Here is a 23,065-nt window from a genome sequence, read left to right on the forward strand (position 1 = left end):
CTTTCTGCCCCCTCCTGTTTCCTTATCAGTACTTTTGGTTGAAATGTACAGCCCAGACCTTTCTGTATCTTTCACCTCCCTGCAGCCTTTCTTTTATCCTTCCCCAACTCCACTCCAGTTCTTATGCGTACTGCTGCTTCTTCCTAGATTGGAGAAGGAAATGGCAACCCACTCCAGTGTTCTTGCCTGGAGAATCCCAGGGACAGCAGGGCCTGGCGGGCTGCCGTCTATGGAGTTGGATACGACTGAAGCGACTTAGCAGCAGCAGCAGCTTCTTCCTAGTGTGCAAGGATTTCACAAATCTGCTCAAAATTCAAAGGAAGTCACTGAGAGAACCATTATGTAATACAGAAGACTAATGGTTAAAAATGCAGACAGCAATGAAAGAGAGGTTTTTATTTGTTGATTACATTAATTAAGTGAATAATCTTGTTTGGAAGATGGGAGAGCTTAGTAGCATGGTTTTCAGCCTTTGAATAATAACCATCTAGTGTACTCTGCGGAGAAGGCAATGGCACCCCACTCCAGTACTCTTGCCTGGAAAATTCCATGGACGGAGGAGCCTGGTAGGCTACAGTCCATGGGGTCGCTAAGAGTCGGACACGACTGAGCGACTTCACTTTCACTTTTCACTCTCATGCATTGGAGAAGGAAATGGCAACCCACTCCAGTATTCTTGCCTGGAGAATCCTAGGGACGGCGGAGCCTGGTGAGCTGCCGTCTATGGGGTCTCACAGAGTCGGACACGACTGAAGCGACTTAGCATAGCATAGCATAGCATAGTGTACTCTGAATCACCAAACCTTACAACCACCTTGGTATAAAGTGAAGCTTAAAATCCATAGGAAAAGTAAGAACCATGATTTAAAAGACTGCCCTTTAAGCCTATAAAACGACTAACATTTTTATAGTTCTTTACAGTTTATAAAGCACTTACACATTCCTTTTCCTCTTTGGGCTTCAAACAATCAGGTGAGCTCAGTAAGGCAATCTGTGTTGTTATCTAGAGGAAAAACAGAGATTCAAAGTTAAACAGAGTTACCCAGGCGAGACTCAAATCTTAGTCTTCTAATTCTATAAATCCCATGTTCCTATCATCTCACCGTTCTGTCTCCCAAAAAGTCTAACCACAAACCCTCACAATTTAGAAATTGAGGAAATTGGACCATTTCTGTTTAGAAGGTATGATGGTTAATTTAATGTACCATCTGCAACAGGTCCAGGCTGCTGTGCAAGCTGCTCTGCTGTTTGGGCCAAATGATCCTGGAAGGTTATATGGATAATATTTTAAGGTACTATTTCCTGGATGCTGTGGCAGATGAGATCAGAGCACAAGGCACAGATAATGCACACTGGAGAGAACCTGGTTGGTTTGAGATGGTATAAATATGAAAGTATGCACTTGCTTACTTACTCATTTTTATGAAATGCTTCTCTCTTGCATACATACTGACAGGGATTTTACTGATGAGAAGGCTGATATCTGACAAAGAGCTGCCTCATTTAAAACCCCAGTATGAGACTTCTGTTCCTGTTCACAAGACCTAAAAAGGCCTCCTTCTGCCCTATTCATCTTTGGGCCTGAAGGAGCAAAGAAGAACATTCCCTTCAGGACAGCTCAGTCCTAAAGAAGGGGGAGTGTTGGGCTACTCATGAACTGTTACTCTTTCCTAACTCAGATGTTGAGAAAGGAGCCACGATTATTACATTTATCGAGCTCCCACCACACAGAAGGAGACACCAGGAGTGGCAAGACATGTTCCTCCTTACTAAAGTTAGGGAAGATTTCAAGACTTAATGTAGGTGAAATACTTAGGGCCTGGTCCCGCGTCAGTACTTGACCAATGCAAATTGTGTTAATTAGAGATGCACAGACTCATTTCTGATTCCAGCTCTTCCATTAGCTGTGTTTTAAGGCAAGAAGCCACATCTGTCTGGTTCACTGTTGAATGCCCAGAACAAGATTGGTGCCTTGTACAGCACCTGTAATAATAATAACAATAATTAAAAAAATAAATTATCCTGTTGGAATTTGTTTCCTCATCCATAAAATGAGGAATTTGATGACTTGATGATACTTAAGTTTCTTCTTTGCTCTATCGATCTAATTCTATAAGAGGGAGTTGCAGCAAATCTAATACACCATTTTGTTTGTTTTAAAAAAATATATAAAAGGATTTGCTGCCAGCATCTAGTCTATGTATATTGAATCCCAATATTTTGAAAGAGCAAATTCACTTAGAATAGCAACATATGTATAATTCTTTAATAATGTTGGGGTTAATTAATTTTAGTCTACCCTCCAAATATCCCAATTTTAGTGCTAGTATTTTCTTTTATTCCTTACGATGTTTCAAAAAACTTTCATTTGGGGTACTAAAAAGCTTAACCCTATTAGTAAAGTGTCCACAGCTATGCTACTATAAAATCTTCTCACTTTAAAAGTTTAAGATTTTATGGAACAAATCCAATGTTGCCAAGCATTCAGATAATTGCTTTAGAAAATAATCTCTTCCTTGTTCACCAAGCCAAAATCAAAACCATCCTCCAATTATTACCATGTGAGAGATGAGAAAATAGGCTCAGGTAGTAATCTTGACCTTCTGAGCCATCAGGGAAGCTTCAGTAATATGACCAGGGCACAAAGTCAGTAAATGGCTAAATCTAGTTCTGAGCTTTTTAAAAGGTGGCTTTGTATCTTATTAATATCTTATCAAGCAATTGGTACTTGTAATCATGTGCCCCATTGTCCACTACACCACTAGAAATTTAACATGGTCTGGAAGAGAACACGCACTGAACATAGTAGAATTTAGAAATTTTCCATTAGATAATATAAAGTTCCTTATTTACATCAGAATAGACTTGCCAACAAGGACAAATATCATAAATCTAAAGTGAACAGCCTTAAACCTGAAATTATCACAACACTGTTAACTGGATATACCCCGATGCAAAATAAAATGATGGCACTAAAAAAATTTTTTTTGATTAAAAATAAAGCAAACTGCCTCAAAAGGCAGTGAAAAATATCACAGTAGGTGACTGAATTCAGCAACTTCAAAAACAAAGTTTCTTCAAGACTCAGATTTCCTTTTTGCCCTGCTGTTTCATTTTGGAGTCTAAAAGACTATGTATCTACTTTGTGTCTGACTTACTTTCCTGTCAGACAGGAACTGGAATTTGAACTTTGCTCTCCAAAAGCCAAAGGCCAACTAATTTAGAAGGAGACTCTCAAAATCAATGATGGTTTCTTCTAGTTTCATTAGTTCTGTCTAAAGTGATTAAAGGATTTGATTCCCAGATAGTCATGAAACTTACTATTTTTACAAATCACATTAATTTCTATACTTAATTCTGATCACTTGTGGCATTCCTGAGGCAAGTCTGGATTCATGCAGCATTCCAACCCCAGTGCCTTTTCAAGTTTCCAACAAAATCCTGTGCCAGTGAGTGATGATACCTTTATGGTAGTAGCCCCAAGGTGTGGAAGTTGTTTCCTGTGGCCTAGACTCAGCCCAACCCCTCCACTTGTTGAAACATCTGCAAATACTTTGTTCATTTCAGAGGCATCTGACCACAGCTAGCCTTCCATCTGGATTGCTTCCTCTTTCCTGATTGCTCACGTAAAGCATCAATAATCTGGGGAAGACACTCAGCAAGAGAGAAACTGGGAGGGCCTAGGGATTAGATTGAATTGCTTGGAGGTTAGTTCTTAGGAGTTTTCTCTCATACTCATTCATTAATTGATTCATTCAATCATCACCATTTACTGGGTGATACTAGCGATGCAAATATCAACAAGAAGCAGTCTCTGTCCTGAAACAGGAAACAATATTGCATGCTACATTTATTGTCTCAAGTAAGGAATTATATTAATCAGTTTATAATAATAAACTGTATTTACTAGGTGTCTTCTATCTGTAAAGTTTCACAATTGCTTTTATTCTTATCTTCAGTAGGTATAAGGTTTATAGAATCTTTTATCTGTTTGCCCACTTTGAAACTATATAAAACTGAAAGCAATACTCTCTAAAGGGTTTTGTAAATAATCATTAATTTAAGAAATATCCTAGGAATTTTTACTTGATATGTGAAATGATAAATTGTGTACCTCTGATTAATCACATTCCTTAATATGTTGCATTTGCTTTAACATTTCTATATGTTAAAACTATTAATACAAAACTATCTGCTTAACAATTATTAGAAAAAGACTATTTAAAAAGATTTTAATGCAGTTGGATTATTTTTATGCTTACGTGTTTTAAAAACATAAAATTCCATGTTTTAAAAATATATCTATATTGTGCACACATTTGCACATTTTAGTAAGTTTTTTTATAATCAAACCATACAAAGATCTAATTAACTCATCCCAGGAGTTGCTGAGCAATAATTATACCTTCAAAGTACCAGAAGATTTAAGGCGTATACAGGGCGGGACCCATCCACCCAAGATTTCAAAATCACAAGGTTCTTCAGGTCCTGTTGGGGCTTATCTATTTGCACGTCTTCCCCTGCAAGAGTCTGGACTAATCAGGTCACTACATCTTGACTGTAGTCTCTACCACTCATTGTTTGCAACGTGAAGTACTGTCAACAGACCACAGGGAAGTTAGCAACCGGCAATGAAAAGGCTAATAGCAAGGCTGTGCCCAGGGTTCAGCAGGACATATATCCTATGTCAAATCATCTGATATCAAATCCAACAAATGAGCTCAGCTAAAAGGTTGAGCCACGTTGTCTGATGGTATTGTGTCCTCGGGTTGCAATGCAGTACTAAGCAAACTGTTGCAGGTTGACAGTTCTTTCAGTTTGCTAAAATGGAAAAGTCAGGTTGTTTCTCCAGCACTGTTTCTATTTTGCTGCAAAACATTTCATACAGCGTTCATGCCTCAGCTAATCGTCATTGATCCAGATGTTCATTGGTCATCTTGGAAGCAGACAGGGCTTCCTAGGTGGCGCTAGTGGTAGAGAATCTGCCTGCCAATGCAGGAGACAAGGGTTCAATCCCTGGGTTGAGAAGATTCCCTGGAGGAGGGCATGGCAACCCACTCTAGTATTCTTGCCTGGAGAATCCCATGGACAGGGGAGCCTGGAGGACTACAATCCATAGGTCACAAAGAGTTAGACATGATTGAAGCGAGCTAGCATGCAGCACACACGGAAGCTGACAGGAGTTGGTTCATTTCTCCTTCAGCCTTGATTTCTTCCCATCCTCCAAGTGCTTCCTGTCTGGAGACTCATAACAGAGTAGTGCTATTAAATACAGTATGAAAATACATGTCAAAGGACAGATGAGAGCTAGGTGCCTGAGAACTCGGAAGAACAGAGAGAACCCTGAGCCCTACGGTACTTTGTTCAAATTTTTTAAAAAGACACTACTTCCTGAGGTGGGTGACATGTATCTTAGCAGGTAAAGCTAGAGGCTGGAGTTCAAAGCCTACCCACCTCCTCTGCCAGGCACCATTATGCAGTCAACAAACTGCACATGTATATGGTGGCCTCCTGGCAGAAAGGGTTTCAGAGCCTTCCAATCATAGATGAGAGCACTGAGAAAGATGAAGGCAACTTTGATATGAAGAATAATGGAAAACAGGCAGTACTGGGTGGTTCTGTCTTATGATTTTCTAAGTAGAAGAGGCTGATTAAGTATGGTATCTGCCTTCTGATTCAACTTAAAACTATTTACCATTTTATGGTGACTCCTTTCCTCTCAGATTTCTTCTAAAAGTTGAGATGAGGAGCAGGTTTTACATGTTCACAAAGATGGACATACTATATTCCTATTCCTAAGGTGGTCTGCATTTAAAGAGGCAAAAACATTTAAAAATTGGTCACTGCTCTGTCCCCAACACCTAGAGCAATAACTGAAACACAGTAGGTCCGTTAATATGTTGATTAAATATATCTCTAATCCTAGGCATTCAGTCACTGAGTATCAGGAAGCAAGAGGTATCTTGCTTTCAAGATTCCACAGATCAAATTAGAAAGTCATCAAAATTAGTTTTCTCTTAGGCACTTCATAGGCCAGAGGTCTCAACTCTCTTGTAAAATAACATCACCACAAATACTACTCAAATACCAATTATTTAAAACATCCCTTGAACATCACCAACAATAAAATGTCTATAAGCCAAACATTTTATATAAGGATGCAGCCTATATATAGTTCAATGCTTGATAAGACTATGAAAAGTGTGAAAGTGTTAGTCGCCTAGTCGTGTCCAACTCTTTGTGAATCCATGGACTGAAGCCCACCAGGTTCCTCTGTTCATGGAATTCTCCTGGCAAGAATACTGGAGTGGGTTGCCATTCCCTTCTTTAGGGGATCTTCCGGACCTGGCAGTCCAACCCAGCTCTCCAGCAACGCAAGCAGATTCTTTACTGTCAGAACCAGCAGGGAAGCCCACTTGATAGACTAGGTACAAACAAAAAGTTGGTGGCAAAGATGCTTATAAACATTATTTTACTTTGTAATTTCATATATGGGGTTGCATAATCACAGTGTATTATTTATAATTGAATATATCACCTTCCACCAAAGATTTCAAAGCACCTTTGGTAAGGTCTACTCCTCCTCACACATCTGGTGAAATAGGTATGCTATAAGCATTATTTCCATCAAACCAGGATCACACATGAGTCAGTGGCAGGGCTGTATTACTCACTCAAGACACTTTAGTTCACGGCTTTAACTGTCAGAGGACTGACTACACATTCATTCATTCACTCATTCCTTTCTTCATTCAAAACATTCATTTGATGCCCTTCGGGGAGCACTTAGGCTCAAGTCCCTATTTCCTCACTGAACTTGTATCACATGAACCTTACAATCTGTTAAAAAAAATTGTCATAACAAACATTTAAAATTTTTCTGCACATGGTGATTAATCCTAATTGTTTCATAGTGACATACCTATCAGTGAGTCACACGTATACTGAGGAAATGACCGAAATACAAAAAATTTAAAGATCACTTCTCTCTTATGTATATATAGATGTTAATCATGTGTCTATAACATAAGGCCTTTTTTTTTTTTAATGTTTGCCTGGTGCAACTACTTGGCGATTTCTGTGTCTAATTATAAGTTTCCGTTGTGTGTTGAACAAGATGTTCAAAACCATGAAATGATGAATGTAATGGCTTCCTCGTGTCATGGTCTCAATTTTTTTTTTCAGTTCATTTGTCCTTTTAGGTAATCATACTGTTTGTACTCTGACTCTCGTACTGAATTCACAATTACCGCTCTTGCCAAACCATGCCTCCAGACTTGACTGTATAAATTAAATGTGTATTCCTATGCATGCATATGCAGGCCGTGTGCACTGCCTGTTGAACGAAGCAAATTAAAGGCACATTTTAATGACCTTTGAGTTCCCGTGTTACAGTGGTTTTTAGACAGTTACCTACTGGGCAAAGTATAACACAAGTGATTCACAGAGGTCATTATCAGTGTGTGCCTCGCAAACCGGTTTGCTCGAGGAATCCAGCCCCCTAAGTGTGCAAGTTGCATTTTCCACGGTGTTCTTCTCTGGCTCCCCGTCCACTAGAAGGGGCTGATTCACCCCCAGCGCCCTCTGCCGAAGCTGGCGTGCGGGGCGGGGCGGCCAGGCCGCCGGGGCAGGGCGGGCGCGCAGCCGACGCCGGGCTGCGTGACAGGCTGCACTTCCCAGCCCGACGCTGTGGTAACTGCCTGAGCTCATCGCCGCTCGTCACGACACGCGCTGCTTCGGCTGCACGCGGCGTAGCGTGAGAGGCGCCGGGGCTGCGCCCACCCCGGAGCCTGCGTGCGGACGCGCCCCACCGCCCCTCGGAGGCCCAGCCTGCCTGTCACCACGCCACCGCCGTTCTCCGGCTGCAGGAAGACGGCCCCCGAACGTCAACAAATAACCTGACCTCCCAGGGGGTAGCCTTCGCTCTCTTCAGCCTCGGAGGGGCCTGTCCCTCACGCCCCCTGACACACAGCTGTCAGCCACCCCAGTGTGGGGAAGGCGCCGGGCCAACCGGGTCAGTCGCCTGGCAGCGCCACTTGCCTCCCGTGCGCCCCGAGTTCCCGGCAGAAAGGGCTGCCTGGGGGGTGGGGGGATGCGGACCCTCTTCCCGGGGCGCAACACCCGGAGGGCGCAAGGCCGCCAGGCTGCTGTGGTTGCCCGGGTAAGGCAGGCGGCGAGCAAGCGTCGGGACCGCTCAGGAAGCCAAGAACGGTCCGCGGAGGCGACTCGTGACTCCTCGCCCTCGTTTCCCTTCGCTCTCGTCCCGCCGCCCGAGCTCTTTGCCTTACAGCAGCGGAGCTGGGTACTTTTCGGCGTTAAAATGAGGGCTTTAGCCGCTCGGGCTCAAGTTGGCGGTGGGGGCCGGGCGAATCAGGGATTCCTCACGGGATTAGGCGGCCGCGCCGGCACGCGAGGCGGGCGCAGGGCCCGGCAGGAAGCCCGGGTTAGCGCGGAAGCGGCGAGCGCAGGCAGCGGGGGCGGGGCCGCGGGGTTGCGTGACCCGCCGCCCGGCGGCCGCACGCACTTCGTGCCCGGGGCAGCCCTCCCACCCGGGCTTGTCGCCGCCGCCGCGGGGCGGGAGCGCAGGTGCAGGAGGGCGGTGCCGGGTTTCCACTTTTACAACCGCAGCGGGGAGGGGAGTCACGCTATATTTCTGGGACAGGGAGTGAGTTCACCCGGGAGGACACGGCATCTCCTTGTTATCGGAACCTGGGTAACATTCAGTAATAAAACCCGCTCAGACAGGATGTATTAAACGAACTGGGAACCAGAGCGCTCTATCAAAGAGCAGTCGTTCCGGGGAAGCTTCCAAGAAAAGCTTTACGTTTAGAGGCTTGGCACACAGGTGCGTTTGTGTGACATGCTTACACAGGAAGGAACCAGAGCGAGGACGCAAGTTTTGTGCACTCTGCACAAAGATTAATAACAGTCGGGATGCTGGGCAAACTATCATTCCTCTTAGAAGCGTTCTTGCTAGTGCTTTATTTTGCAAGGAGAGAGAGATGTCTGGTTTTAATGGCGTGCAAATGGGAGAGACTTCTTGCATGGCGACTCAAGAGTCCAAGGATATTTAAAAAAGAAAAAGAAAAAATAACTGACTTTACAGGACACCACAATCCAACTTCCTTCTAAAGATCATGTGGGGGGGGAATTTTTTTTTATTCAGATATGTTTATATAATTCAAATGTTTGTAGATATGTAGATAAATCAAGATTCGAGGGCAAAATAAAAATACTGACGCTAAGACAGCTTAACACATAAAACCACTTGGGTCGGCTGAAAAAAATTACATGTTAGCTTATTTATTTAAAATTTCATTTGATGGATCTACGCTTTTGTTTATTTCCCCATTATTACCTTTGGGCCAGTGGTGCCTAGTTTCATACTCACTTTGGTTACACAGGTAGCACACCCTCATGTAAGAGGGGCTTCTCCGGGGTTAGGGTATCTACATAAAGTCCCAGAAAGCTCTTTCAGAATACACATGTTCATCTCTCAACTTACTACATGTGGAAAGATAGCAAGATTCACTGTTTAATTTTAAAATATTCTCCCAGTTAACTCAGATTCTCACTTCTGTGGGTAAGAACATATATTTATTTGCCTAGCACTCTTCCTTTCTTCTGGGACAGAACTGCCCCTTCTCGGATTCTTCTGTCTCTTCTCTGCTAGACGTGTAATTAGAAAGGGAGGTACCATCCTGTGTAGCCTGGCCTTCCTGGGAACCACAATTGGTCACGAGACTGGTACCTGACTCCTCCTGGTTTCAGTGATTTGATCAAGGGATTGGGGTATAACTCAGGCTGTGCTAAACAGTCATTTCCTGGAATTTTTCTAACTGGAGGTTGGGAATAAAAGTCTCATTTCCTCTTGGTTTCAAAACGGTTATCAGCCGCCACTGCCCTGCCACCAACAGAGACTGTAAAAGAGAAAGGAACCAGCTTTGAGTAAGTGGTAGATTCAAGGGGTTGAGACTTTCTATGGCTTTTTAGAGTTCCCAGAGTTCTCAGAGCAGTCCTGTTTCCTGTTTTCTTGAAGCTTGGTTATTTAGCTCTTCTGCTGATTCTGTGAGGTAACTTTAATATCCTGATACAATATACACTGATAGTAATAATGAAGATATATATATATTTAGAATGCTATTTGGAATACATTTTTAAAATTTATAATACTATTTATAACTTTCCTTTTTTCATAGAAAAAGGAATAGAATCCATTGGGACATTCACCATCAATAAACTACATCATCATTTTTAACAGCTGCACAGTCTTCTTCTTTGATAAATTTATTTCATTTTGATACTTCAGATTTTTAAACATTAGAAGCAAGACTGTGATGAACCTTAAGTATTTGTGCTAATAAGGAAGAATTTTTCAGAAGCTTACAGCAGACTTCCCTTGGAGTCTGTTTCGTCAGAATTGGGTTATAGGCCCATTCCTGATTAAATCACTGGTAAAGGGAAAGTGGTCAGCAGAATTGACCTAATCATTCCTGAAGTTAGGCTGATTCATGTGTGCTTAGGGGTAGCGGGGGCAGAAGGGAGGATGAAGTCTGGATTCCTGAACAAAAGGAAGAAGGGAGAATCAGGTGCCCACTGTAATAGTTTTGAACATTTCAAGGTGTTTAAAACATAATGTATTAATTTTTCAACCTTAAAGCAGTGTTTAACAGTGCTAATTGTGGGACTTCCCTAAAAAAAAAAAAAAAAAAAAGAATCTACCTTCCAATGCAGGAGGTGTGGGTTCAACCCCTAGTTGGGGAACTAAGATCCCACATGCCAAGCCTGCATTCTGTAACTGGAGAAAGCCTGCATGCTACAACAAAGACTCAACACAGACAAAAATAAAAAAAAGAGTGCTAGTGTCTCTATACCCTTGCAAACCAGGGCTACTATGATTAATCTTTTTCACCTGTTTGATAGTAATGTTTGATTTTTTTTTATCAGTAGTTCATAAGAAAATACTTTTAAGATGATTCACAACTCCTGATTTAATGGCATTAAAATATCCTATTACTAGAGATGTAAAAAAAAAAATGACAGGAAAATTACTCTGAGTCTTATAAATTCCATAGTTACTTAAAATTACAAGTACAGAAACATGAACTTCATCTCTATAAAGGTAGAATGAAATCACTGCTGCCAATCACTTATCAAAACAAATGTTAGTCTTAGATGCTTCATTAGAATCTATGGAAATCTCAGAAATAAGTAATAATTTCATGAAAAAAGCAAGTTCTTTAAAAAGTTTTTTAAGTGTATAAGGTAGTTATCAATTTTCAGTCTTTGATTTCATTGATATTTGTTATAGGCTAGATATTGGATGCTAAGGTTAAAGAACTGTCAGTACAATAATTTTGAGCATCAAATTCATTACAAAAGTATTAAGTGAGTACTGTTAGAGCTTTATTCTTTTTGTGTTTTAAAATATATTCATGAAAATAAGTCCTGCGGATGCAGTGTTTCAGTACTGTGACTATAGTTAATAATACTGTACTGTTTATTTGAAAGAAGCTAAGAGAGCATATCTTAAAAGCTCTCATCATAAGAAAAAAAAATTGTATCTATGTGTGGTGATGGATGTTAACTAGACTTATTGCCTTTATTTTACAATATAAATAAATATTGAATCATTTTGTTGGCTACCTGGAACTAATGTATTTCAGTTATATCTCAATTAAAAATCAGTATATTAATATGATAAATATTAACCTATATTTGGCACACAGTACATTTTTGGGTGAAGCCCTTATCAGTAATGAACAGGCTACAAGAGTACATGTTTACAATCATCAAAGGGTTCATTGTAGAGCTTGACTTTGAATATTTGAAAGTAGATGTTTATTTCTTCAAGGCCTAACTTGTGTCACTGGAAATTTTGTTTAATAATCATATTCTCAGGGCTAAAAAGAATTCAGTACACAATTTATTGCTGCACAGATGACAAAACATTTGAACTCCTAGAGAGAAGTGCTATTTAAACATTGTGACCTTCATTTTATCAGGTACTCAAGTTTACACTGCACATGCGATGGATTCAAAAAATATAGAGTCTAAACTTACAAATAGTATTTTGTGTTCAAGCCACCTCTAGAACAGAGTTATTTAGGGTTCAAAATAGACAAAATAGGTCTACAAAGGAGTCTAACTATTGATTAGTAGCTTTTAAAAAAATCATATTTGGAAAGGAAATCCTATCCACATCTTGGTAGGAAGTACAAAACGCAAGTGGTCTCTTGTAGCTGACTTTTTTTTTTTAAACGAAGCTGTATGGGAAAAGTTGTGAAAAAGGTAAGTATAAGACAAAGTTACATTTCCAGAATTCAGTACTTCTTAGGAATTTCATGCTCATGCTCAGTCATATCTGACTGTTGGCGACCCCACAGACTGTAGCCTGGCTGGCTCTTCTGTCCATAAAGTTGTCCAGGCAAGAATACTGGAGTGGGTTGCCATTTTGTACTCCAGGAGATCTTTCCTACCCAGGGATCAAACCCATGTCTTCTGCATTGGCAGGCAGATTCTTTACCATTGTGCCACCTGGGAAGCTATCGTAGGTATTTATATGTGACTTATCCAAAATAGCCTGAGGCCCTGTGGGTACTGGCTGGCTGGCAGGGTCAGCTAACACAATACAGGAGGCCCAGGTGCTTCTGCTTACATTCACATTCAGTCCAAGAGTACTTCTGTGCTCATGTGTTGGGTCATGCCCTTGGCTACTTCTATCTTTTTGAGTGAGAGTAAACAATAAGATCTGACTGAGTTATTTTTGGAAAGATTCTCAGTATATGAGACACTGTGTATGAAATGCCTGCAAAGAGCCCAGTAAATGTTGACTTTTAAAAAATTCTGCACTTGCATTGGATGGAATCCAGAAATAGCAGTAAAAGCCATCATTGCTTTCAGTCTGGGAGGCTCACCTGCAACCATTTTTATCATACTTTTGAGGAGGTAGTGTTGTACTGTGTTCTGATTCACCAGATAAAAATAAAATTGGGCTAACTGTGGGTTCCCAAGGGGTTTAGCAGTAAAGAATCTACCTGCAATGCAGGAGACTCGGGTTTGATCGCTGGGTTGGGAAGATCCTCTGGAGAAAGAAATGGCAACCCACTCCAGTATTTTTGCTTGGGAAATCTCATGGACAGAAGAGCCTGGAGGGCTACAGTCCATGGGGTCGAAAGAGTTGGACACAACTTAGCGACATAACAATTGTGCTTTTGCCATGCTCCCATTGTACAGTTCTGAGGGTACTTTAAAATGAGCAATCTTGGAGAATTCCTAATCTTTATATTAGAATTCAAGACAAAGTACCTATTTTCCCACATGCTTTTCATGTGGGGACAGGAAGAGGAGAGGAAGGGGCATAATACTACTTAGCAGAATGACTGGCATGAATGGCAACGCTGTGCTGGATAATGAGGTAAATTCAAATTCATAACAGAAACAGAAACATAGACATTGTGTTCTCATAAATCTTAACATTTACCTAGACAGCATATTAAAAAGCAGAGACTTTCCTTTGCCAACAAAGGTCCATCTAGTCAAGCTGTGGTTTTTCCAGTAGTCATGTATGGATGTGAGAGTTGGACTATAAAGAAAGCTGAGTGATGAAGAATTAATGCTTTTGAACTGTGGTGTTGGAGAAGACTCTTGAGAGTCCCTTGGACTGCAAGGAGATCCAACCAGTCCATCCTAAGGGACATCAGTCCTGAATATTCATTGGAAGGACTGATGCTGAAGCTGAAACTTGAATACTTTGGCCACCTGATGCAATGAGCCGACTCACTGGAAAAGCCCAGGATGTTGGGTAAGATTGAAGGCAGGAGGAGAAGGGGATGACAGAGGATGAGATGGTTGGATGGCATCACCAACTCAATGGACATGAATTTGAGTAAACTCTGAGAGTTGGTGATGGACAGGGAGGCCTGGCGTGCTGCAGTCCACGGTGTTGCATGTTGCAGAGTCGGACATGACTTAGCGACTGAACTGAACTGAAATGTTAACATGACAACACAAAGTTGTGTGAACCACGTGGAAAGCCCTAGGTTATCACTTTACATAGATTCTACTTCAAAAACTAGCAAGTATTTTTTTTTTTTCTATCTCAGGGGTCAATGACCCCTGAGAAATTGACAGAAGAAAAATTATAATAAAGGGTCATAGTTCAGTCATTCAGTCACGTCGACTCTTTGCGACCCCATGGACTGCAGCACGCCAGCCTTCCCTGTCCATCACCAACACCTGGAGCTTGCTCAAACTTATGTCCATTGAGTTGGTGATGCCATCCAGCCATCTCATCCTCTGTCATCCCCTTCTCCTCCCGCCTTCAATCTTTCCCAGCATCAGGGTCTTTTCCAATGAGTCAGTTCTTTGCATCAGGTGGCCAAAGTATTGGAGTTTCAGCTTCAGCATCAGTCCTTCCAATGAATATTCAGGACTGATTTCCTTTAGGATGTACTGGTTTGGTCTCCTTACTGTCCAACGGACTCTCAAGAGTCTTCTCCAACACCACAGTTCAAAAGCATCAGTTCTTCGGCACTCAGCTTTCTTTATATTCCAACTCTCACATCCATACATGACTACTGGAAAAACCACAGCTTTGACTAGATGGACCTTTGTTGGCAAAGGAATGTCTCTGCCTTTTAATATGCTGTCTAGATTGGTCATAGCTTTTCTTCAAAGGAGCAAGTGTCTTAATTTCATGGCTGCAGTTACCATCTGCAGTGATTTTGGAGGCCCCCAAAATAAAGTCTGTCACTGTTTCCATTGTTTCCTCATCTATTTGCAATGAAGTGATGGGACCGGATGCCATGATCTTCATTTTCTGAATGTTGAATTTTAAGCCAACTTTTTCACTCTCCTCTTTCACTTTCATCAAGAGGCTCTTTAGTTCTTCTTTGCTTTCTGCCATATACAGAAGAGGCTAAAAGGAGTTCAATTTGGTTTTCACTGATTATTTTTAAAAGTTGCAGTAAAAAGTGAAACTTACACAGTTTAAAATTCAAAAAGAGGATAAAACAAAACTTTATTCAATATGTCCAATGATGGCAATGCTTTAAATTCTACTTCAGTTCCAATACAGCTAATAATGGGGTAGAGAAAAGGACTGAAAAAACAAAAAGGACAAGGAAAGAAATCTGAAGAGACAGAGGAAGAGACTGAGACCAACTGAGAGCCAAAAAAAAAAAAACCAAAAAAAAAACCCCACCAAAACACACACCAACAACAGGAAGAGGCTTATTTGATTACTCTTTTAAAACTTTAAAAAAAAACCCTGTTTTGTAACACCCTGCTACAACTCTTTAACTTCATTTCTTTTTTTTCCCTAGGCAAGGCTTTACTGGGATGCATGTGCAGCACAAGGGAGCAAAAACAAGGAACACTTTCTCGTGCTTGCTCCCTGAGTTGGGGTGGGCTGTTTTCTTATGCCGAGTGAGGGTAGGGGTGGGTGCTGTGGTGTTCAGGAATATAACTTTTCATTGCTACTCATTTAACAAGGGCTATACGTCACAATTTTTCAACATTTTATCCTCAAAACTCTTATTGGGTCTACCAATGTTCAACAAAACTTTCTTTGATGATCAAAATATTCTCTCTATATGCTGTGTCATGTGGTTCGGTTGAGTTCAGTTCAGTCGTTCAGTCGTGTCCGGCTCTTTGTGACCCCATGAATCGCAGCACACCAGGCCTCCCTGTCCATCACCAACTCCTGGAGTTGACCCAAACTCATGTCCATCGAGTCGGTGATGCCATCCAGCCATCTCACCTTCTGTCATCCCCTTCTCCTCCTGCCCCCAATCCTTCCCAGCATCAGGATCTTTTCCAATGGGTCAGTTCTTTGCATCAGGTGGCCAAAGTATTGGAGTTTCAGCTTCAACATCAGACCTTCCAATGAACACCCAGGACTGATCTCCTTTAGGATGGACTGGTTGGATCTCCTTGCAGTCCAGGGGACTCTCAAGAGTCTTCTCCAACACCACAGTTCAAAAGCATCAATTCTTCGGTGCGCAGCTTTCTTCACAGTCCAACACTCACATCCATACATGACTACTGGAAAAACCATAGCCTTGACTAGACTGACTTTGTTGGCAAAGTAATGTCTCTGCTTTTTAATATGCTATCTAGGTTGGTCATAACTTTCCTTCCAAGGAATAAGCCTCTTTTAATTTCATGGCTGCAATCACCATATGCAGTGATTTTGGAGCCCCAAAAAATAAAGTCTGACACTGTTTCCAGTGTTTCCTCATCAATTTCCCATGAGGTGATGGGACCAGATGCCATGATCCTAGTTTTCTGAATGTTGAGCTTTAAGCCAACTTTTGCACTCTCCTCTCTCATTTTCATCATGAGGCTTTTTAGTTCTTCTTCACTTTCTGCCATAAGGGTGGTGTCATCTGCATATCTGCGGTTATTGATATTTCTCCCGGCAATCTTGATTCCACCTTGTGCTTCTTCCAGCCCAGCGTTTCTCATGATGTACTCTGCATAGAAGTTAAATAAGCAGGGTGACAATATACAGCCTTGACGTACTCCTTTTCCTATTTGGAACCAATCTGTTGTTCCATGTCAAGTTCTAACTGTTGCTTCCTGACCTTCATACAGATTTCTCAAGATGCAGGTCAGGTAGTCTGGTATTCCCATCTCTTTAAGAATTTTCCACAGTTTATTGTGATCCACACAGTCAAAGGCTTTGGCATAGTAAATAAAGTGAAATAGATGTTTTTCTGGAACTCTCTTGCTTTTTCAATGATCCAGCAGATGTTGGCCATTTGATCTCTGGTTTCTCTGCCTTTTCTAAAACTAGCTTGAACATCTGGAAGTTCAGGGTTCACGTACTGTTAAAGCCTGGCTTGGAGAATTTTGAGCATTACTTTATTAACATGTGAGATGAGTGCAATTGTGTAGTAGTTTGAACATTCTCTGGCATTGACTTTCTTTGGGATTGGGATGAAAACTGAACTTTTCCAGTCCTGTGGCCACTGCTCAGTTTTCCAAATTTGCTGGCATAGTGAGTGCAGCACTTCCACAGCATCATTTTTGAGGATTTGAAATAGCTCAACTGGAATTCCATCACCTCCACTAGCTTTGTTCATAGTGATGCTTCCTAAGGCCCACTTGACTTCACATTCCAGGATGTCTGGCTCTACGTGAGTGATCACACCATCATGATTATCTGGGTCGTGAAGATCTTTTTTGTACAGTTCTTCTGTGTATTCTTGCCACCTCTTCTTAATATCTTCTGCTTCTGTTAGGTCCATACCATTTCTGTCTTTTATTGAGCCTTTCTCTGAGCAACACGTAACTACTGAGTGCTTGAAATATGGCTAGTGCAATAAACAGATGGAATTTGAAATTTTATTTCATTTTAACCAAATTAAGTAGTCACATGTGATTATCTTATTGGACAGTGTGAAGGTCTAGTGTACATTTACAGTGGAAGGAAAATTGGTCTCAATGCCAATGTACAGATGAATAAGCACAGGTGCAATGAGACCACACAATAAATTACAGCCTTGCAGCTGAATCTTCTCCATCCTTAGTTTCCTTATCATATATACAAAGTACTCAAATATTATCAATGCTAGTAATCATACGATAGCCAAACTGACTTCAGAAGAGCTATCCTGCGTTAGTTGTGCAATTCCTATTCTGGATGAAGCACTGGTTGGATCTGGATGAATTGTTTTTTTGTGTTACCTACATCCCCACTGTTACAAAATGGGAACAATCCTGCCTTCATTGTTCCTCAAAGAAATGTGCTGAGGGTGAACAACCCTGAAAGTTCTTTGCAAGACTCATAAACATACTGTACTTGACCACTTCATTGGCTGTCTCGTGTGCTGTGCTTAGTCACTTAGTTGTGTCCAACTCTTGCGACCCCAGGTTCCTTGCCTGCCAGGTTCCTCTGTCCATGGAATTCTCCAGGCAAAAATACTGAAGTGGGTTGCCATTTCCTGTGCTTCCCTTAATTCTTGCTTATCTTTTCCAGATGAAGAAAGATGCTCTCTTTTAGAGAATGGAAACAGAAAGTCACTTAGGTGTTGGGGCAAAAATGCCAGTCAGGTTAAGAGCATTTTATATATTCTTTGTATTCACTCAACCTCATTTCATTCAATAGTAGTAAGTCTCTACCCCTGCTAGCAAGCCGTGAATGTTTTATTTCTTGGAAGAGCTGCATTTTCGAGCTCATAAAATCCTGTAAAGGGAAAGATCTGTACTGAGAATGAGATCCCTGCATGGATTTAGTCACTGAGCATCACCCCAGCCTCGTATGCAGTTGCTAGTTGGGTAGTAGGTAATCAATAAACTCTTTTGAAGGAAGAAAAGAAAGTAAGTAATGTGTAAGGGTGGGCAGCCTTCTATAAATAAATTGGGGACTAGAGGTCTCAAGAGACCTTTTGAACTAAGCTCTTCATCTCGACAACTTTTGGACTTGGATGAAAATTTTACGAACGCCTTCCCAATTAACTTGCCCTCCCTGTAGTGACTGAGACCATAAATTCCCTTTACACACTCATGACCTCTAGGGATCTTCTTTCCGGTCAAGAACAGTAACTGCCCACTGGCGCGTCCGGCACAAGGGCGCTGGGGTCAGGGGTGAGAGGTAGACCGATTTCGTCCTCCACCTCTGCCACCGTCACTCCAACCCGCCTCTGGGCTAGAAATGTCTCCCTCCATCACAGCAGCCGCCCCCACGACTCCAGCCCGCCCTCCTCTGCCTCCTTTGCCTCCTTCTCACAGCACCCAACGTAAGCTGAGCCCGTTCTTTGACCCCAGCCAGGAGACTTAAAGCATCCGCCCAGGACTTGGCCCGGGGCGGCGCAGGAGGGGCCTGCTTCCGCGTTGGCGAGCGGCGTGGGCCGTGACGTCACCGCGCCTTGACGTCAGGCCGACGTGCAGCACGGTCTCCTGGGAGACGACGAAAGCCGTTTTGCCCACGGCGGAATCGAAGTGTAGGTGAGAGACAAGGAAAGGCTTCCTTGAGCCCCGGAATGACCTGGTCCCGGCGCAGTTCCGAAGAAGAGGTGTGCTGGCACCCCGGGGGCAGAGCCGGAAAGCCGAACCGTGGTGCCGCGCCCGGGGAATGTGCCCCGCGCCTTGCCTCTGACCCAAGCTGCTGCCTCCGTCGAGTCTTCGCGAGCCGGTCCGGCTGGGCGCCCTCTTCTCCCCTGAGAGCGCGGCTAAGATAGGCTTCATTCCCGCACCTTCTCCTCCTCTTCCCGCTTCCGCGGGTCCCGAGGGAACGGGGTTATAAAGGGACAGATTTCAAAACCCTTGCAGCCGATTTTGGCTGGACTTGCAGTTAGTTTCTATTTGGAAAATCCTGCCCCTTCAGAAAGTCTCAGGGCGTGAACTCCCTCTTCACCTGACCCTGACCTCATCAGTGGTGATTCACACTAAAGGAATAGTTCTTTAGGGAAGGGCCTGAAAGTTGAACGTGAGTTAATGGCTCAGCGTGACACTGGTGTCATGAAAGAAATCGGAAATGAACGACTGGGGACGGGTCTGTATTTTTGACATCTTCCTTGTAATCCTGTCAGAGCAGATTCACAAATACTTAATGCGGCTGCTGCCGGTTATCACCGCACCTCATGTCGAAGAACAGTCGACAAAGTGTGTAATGTGAGAGAATAAAAGGGCCTCTTTTGATTTAAAAAGAAAAAAGCAAAATAATGAAAGAGTAAATTTAAAGTTAAAAAAAAAATTTCCCTCTTGCCTAAAGGGAAAGAGACGTCTCCCATCCCTTTCTTGGGAAACCTCTTATGGCTGTGTGCTTCCTCTGTTCCTTTAACATATATGTATGCAAATCTTTTGAAGACCCAGAATATTTTTCTGGAGGACCTGGGAGCCATTTCTTTAAAATGTAAACATCAAGGGAAACAGGGCCCATATCTCCATATTACTTTGGGAGTTTAGTGCTTCTTAACCAAGTGCTTTGTCTAGAGATATATATTCATTTGAACAAACGCTGTTAGCTAGCACAGGTGGCTACTTCAATTACCAGGTGAATTTAAAACAAACTATGAAGTAGAGTATAACAAGTTCTGTTGAGGACAAATTATCTTTTATCTTGAGAACATGTATGTAATGGAGTGTATCTGCTTGGCTATGTTAAAAAGTGGGATTTCTTCCTGTCTTTGTGATCTTATTAGCAGATTAGCTGTGCATCACAGTCTAGTTAAATGCTTATGTGATAATAAAATTGCTTTCTGCATCGTGGGGAAATTTTCTGGATGGCAGGATTTTTAAATTTTTCCTCAATAATCAGCCCTACCAATTCTTTCCACTCAGTATAGTAAGGCCACAAAATTGGAATAGATTTACAATAACGATGCTATTCCACTGTGCCACTAGATTCATGCTCTCAAATACATTTGGGTGTGAAATTTTAAAAAGGAAATTTAGTTGGTAATTTTAGGAAAAATTCTGCTCACAATAGAGTTTCATTAAGATGAAGCCATCTTATTTTACTGATGATGAGCTCACTGTAAAATGACAGAAATGAGGATAATGAGCTTTCTGTGAATAATGAGCTCTTGCCACATCACTGTGATAGTCTACCAAACATCAGATTATTATGTACTTGGCCATGTGGGCCAGTGTTCACTATGTCAGTTAACTTTACTTTCTCTGTCCACACACATTGTATTACCTTTATCTTTAGGTCGAAAGACAGCCCATTAGTTATTTATTTTAAACAGCAGCTCATTAAACATGAAACTTTGCTAACAAGGGGGATTGGAAATCCACCCTTCCATCAATACTTACACAATTAAAAAAAAATACTGCCTCACGGGAACTTTTGTCAATTACAATTTTATTGACATCTTGCTATGTGGCTGGGCTTACTTTTTCTGATCGAGTACTATGCCTGTTTAGTCTTGGTCAAAATTTTGTCCTAATCAAAAGTAAACCTCCTCAGGAAGCCTTCACTAATTCCCCATTCCCATGAGGAAGGTAAGACTTTTTTTTCCCCGGAACTTCTAGATCATTCCTTTTCTACAGTTCCTGGCCCTCAGACCTTTCCTGCTGTGGAATTGTGCCTATATTATCTTACTCTGCTGTCCCCCTTCACTTCCCATATATATGTATCTGTATATACCCATACATATGAATGAACATCTCTCACTCCTGAAACTGGACTGTCTATTCTTTCTCCTTATTTGGGAAATATTAAGAAAAGAACTCAAAGGCCCCTTCATTAATCTTGTGTGGTTTTATGAAAGTAAGGCTAGAGTTTTATATTGAATTGTTTTATTATAAAATGAAAATCATTAAAAGTAAAACATCTGTGTAAAAATTATATAAATGTCCACTTTTGGTAAAATTGGCACTTGGCTTCTTATGCTTTAGTGACTTTTCTGTTCAGTGCTTGCCTATCATATTTAATTTGATAACTCTAAATATTTTTTCCTGTACTTCATTTAAACCAGCATTCATGTCACAGTTGCTTTCTTTTATCTGCTAAACTACTGTATAGATATTTTTTCTAGCAGCTTTTCAGGGGAAAAACTTTTCTTTAAATGAAATAAATGGATCTGTTTAAAATTTTGTGATCCTTAATCTATATTTGCAAAACAAATAACTAGTTGTAAGCCACTACAGAAGTTACAATTATAAAGTTCCAAAGAAAGAAAATGTTATTTTTAATTCAGTAGTCTCTCTAGGTCCTTCCTGTTCTATTGGCTTAATAACCACATGAGAAAACCTCATTTGTACCTTTTAACATTGAGTTGATGAAACAAACATCTGTGGAAATAGTTATCCCCATTGATTCCCAAATACTTCTAGAAATTTATCTTTTAATTTAAATTTTCTTCATATTGTTTTAATTCTAATTATCACCATCATTGTTTTTAGATTATTTTACTTCAAAGCTCCTTCAGTATATTTTGGGAAATTATGGATCATCATGTTCCCATGCATGCATTACCTGAAGAAATCCAAAAGGTATGATATTATGTTATTACAGCACAACATTAGTAGAATTTTAACAGCCAATTCTAAAACATGGGAGAATGAATTCAGAAGTTTTATATTTATTTTAGTCAGGGGATCTGCAGTGAATTGGAGTGGGGAAGGGAATAATTGTAATAGTCAAAACTATAGAATTCAATTCAGTGCAAAGAATGTTCAGCCTGTGAAAGAAGCTGGATATATAATTCTGGCATGGTATTTGACCAGGTGTTTTTGGAGCCCTTGTTTCACAAGGGCTCCAGCAACAGCCAAATACTATACTTAGATATTTATCTAGCAGCTTTTCAGAAAAAAAAAAAAAGAACTGACATAAATGGGTCCATTTCAAATGTTAAGTAATCCTTATTGTGTATTTGCAAAACAAATAATTAGTAGTAAACCACTACAGAAATTTTCAGTTCAGTTCAGTTGCTCATTCGTGTCCGAGTCTTTGTGACCCCATGGACTGCAGCACACCAGGCCTCCCTGTCCATCGCCAACTCCTGGAGTTTACTCAAACTCATGTCCATTAGTCGGTGATGCCATCCAACCATCTCATCCTCTGTCATCCCCTTCTCCTCCCGCCTTCAATCTTTCCCAGCATCAGGGTCTTTTCCACTGAGTCAGTTCTTTGCATCATGTGGCCAAAGTATTGGAGTTTCAGCTTCAACATCAGACCTTCCAATGAACACCCAGGACTGATCTCCTTTAGGATGGACTCGTTGGGTCTCCTTGCAGTCCAGGGGACTCTCAAGAGTCTTCTTCAACACCACAGTTCAAAAGCATCAATTCTTTGGTGCTCGGCTTTCTTTATAGTCCAACTCTCACATCCATACATGACCACTGGAAAAACCATAGCCTTGACTAGACGGACCTTTGTTGGCAAAGTAATGTCTCTGCTTTTTAATATGCTGTCTAGGTTGATCATAACTTTTCTTCCAAGGACCAAAAAATTTTAGTTTGTAACTTTTTTTTTAAAATAATTTTTATTTATTCATGGCTGTGCTGGTTCTTTATTGGTGTGCAAGGGCTTTCTCTAGTTGCAGGGAGTGGGAGCTACTCTTTGTTGCAGGCCCTAGAGCACACAGATTCCAATAGTTCTGGCACACGG

The 23,065-nt window shown here is 41.4% G+C and overlaps 1 protein-coding gene across 36 annotated transcripts in view; it reads left to right on the forward strand.

Moving 5' to 3' along the window:
- The first annotated feature begins 9,899 nt into the window (after nucleotides 1-9,899).
- Nucleotides 9,900-23,065, forward strand: part of LEKR1 (leucine, glutamate and lysine rich 1) — a 207,274-nt gene continuing 194,108 nt past the window's right edge. For 15 of the 36 annotated variants that reach the window (XR_014076931.1, XR_014076927.1, XR_014076925.1 and 12 more), the window contains exons 1-2: nucleotides 18,909-18,954; nucleotides 21,859-21,948. Coding sequence is in view for 21 of the 36 variants with exons in the window: in XM_081570626.1 (XP_081426752.1) it covers nucleotides 21,901-21,948 (48 nt within the window). In the remaining 15 variants the exon portion in view is untranslated. Of the gene's footprint in view, nucleotides 9,949-18,908; nucleotides 19,502-21,858; nucleotides 21,949-23,065 lie in introns of those variants that run through there. The other 21 variants (XR_014076929.1, XR_014076921.1, XR_014076920.1 and 18 more) reach the window with 4 other exon arrangements.

This window comes from Giraffa tippelskirchi, chromosome 2 (genome assembly GCF_054371585.1).
Source record: "Giraffa tippelskirchi isolate mGirTip1 chromosome 2, T2T-mGirTip1v1.2.pri, whole genome shotgun sequence".
In the NCBI taxonomy this organism is placed as follows: domain Eukaryota; kingdom Metazoa; phylum Chordata; class Mammalia; order Artiodactyla; family Giraffidae; genus Giraffa; species Giraffa tippelskirchi.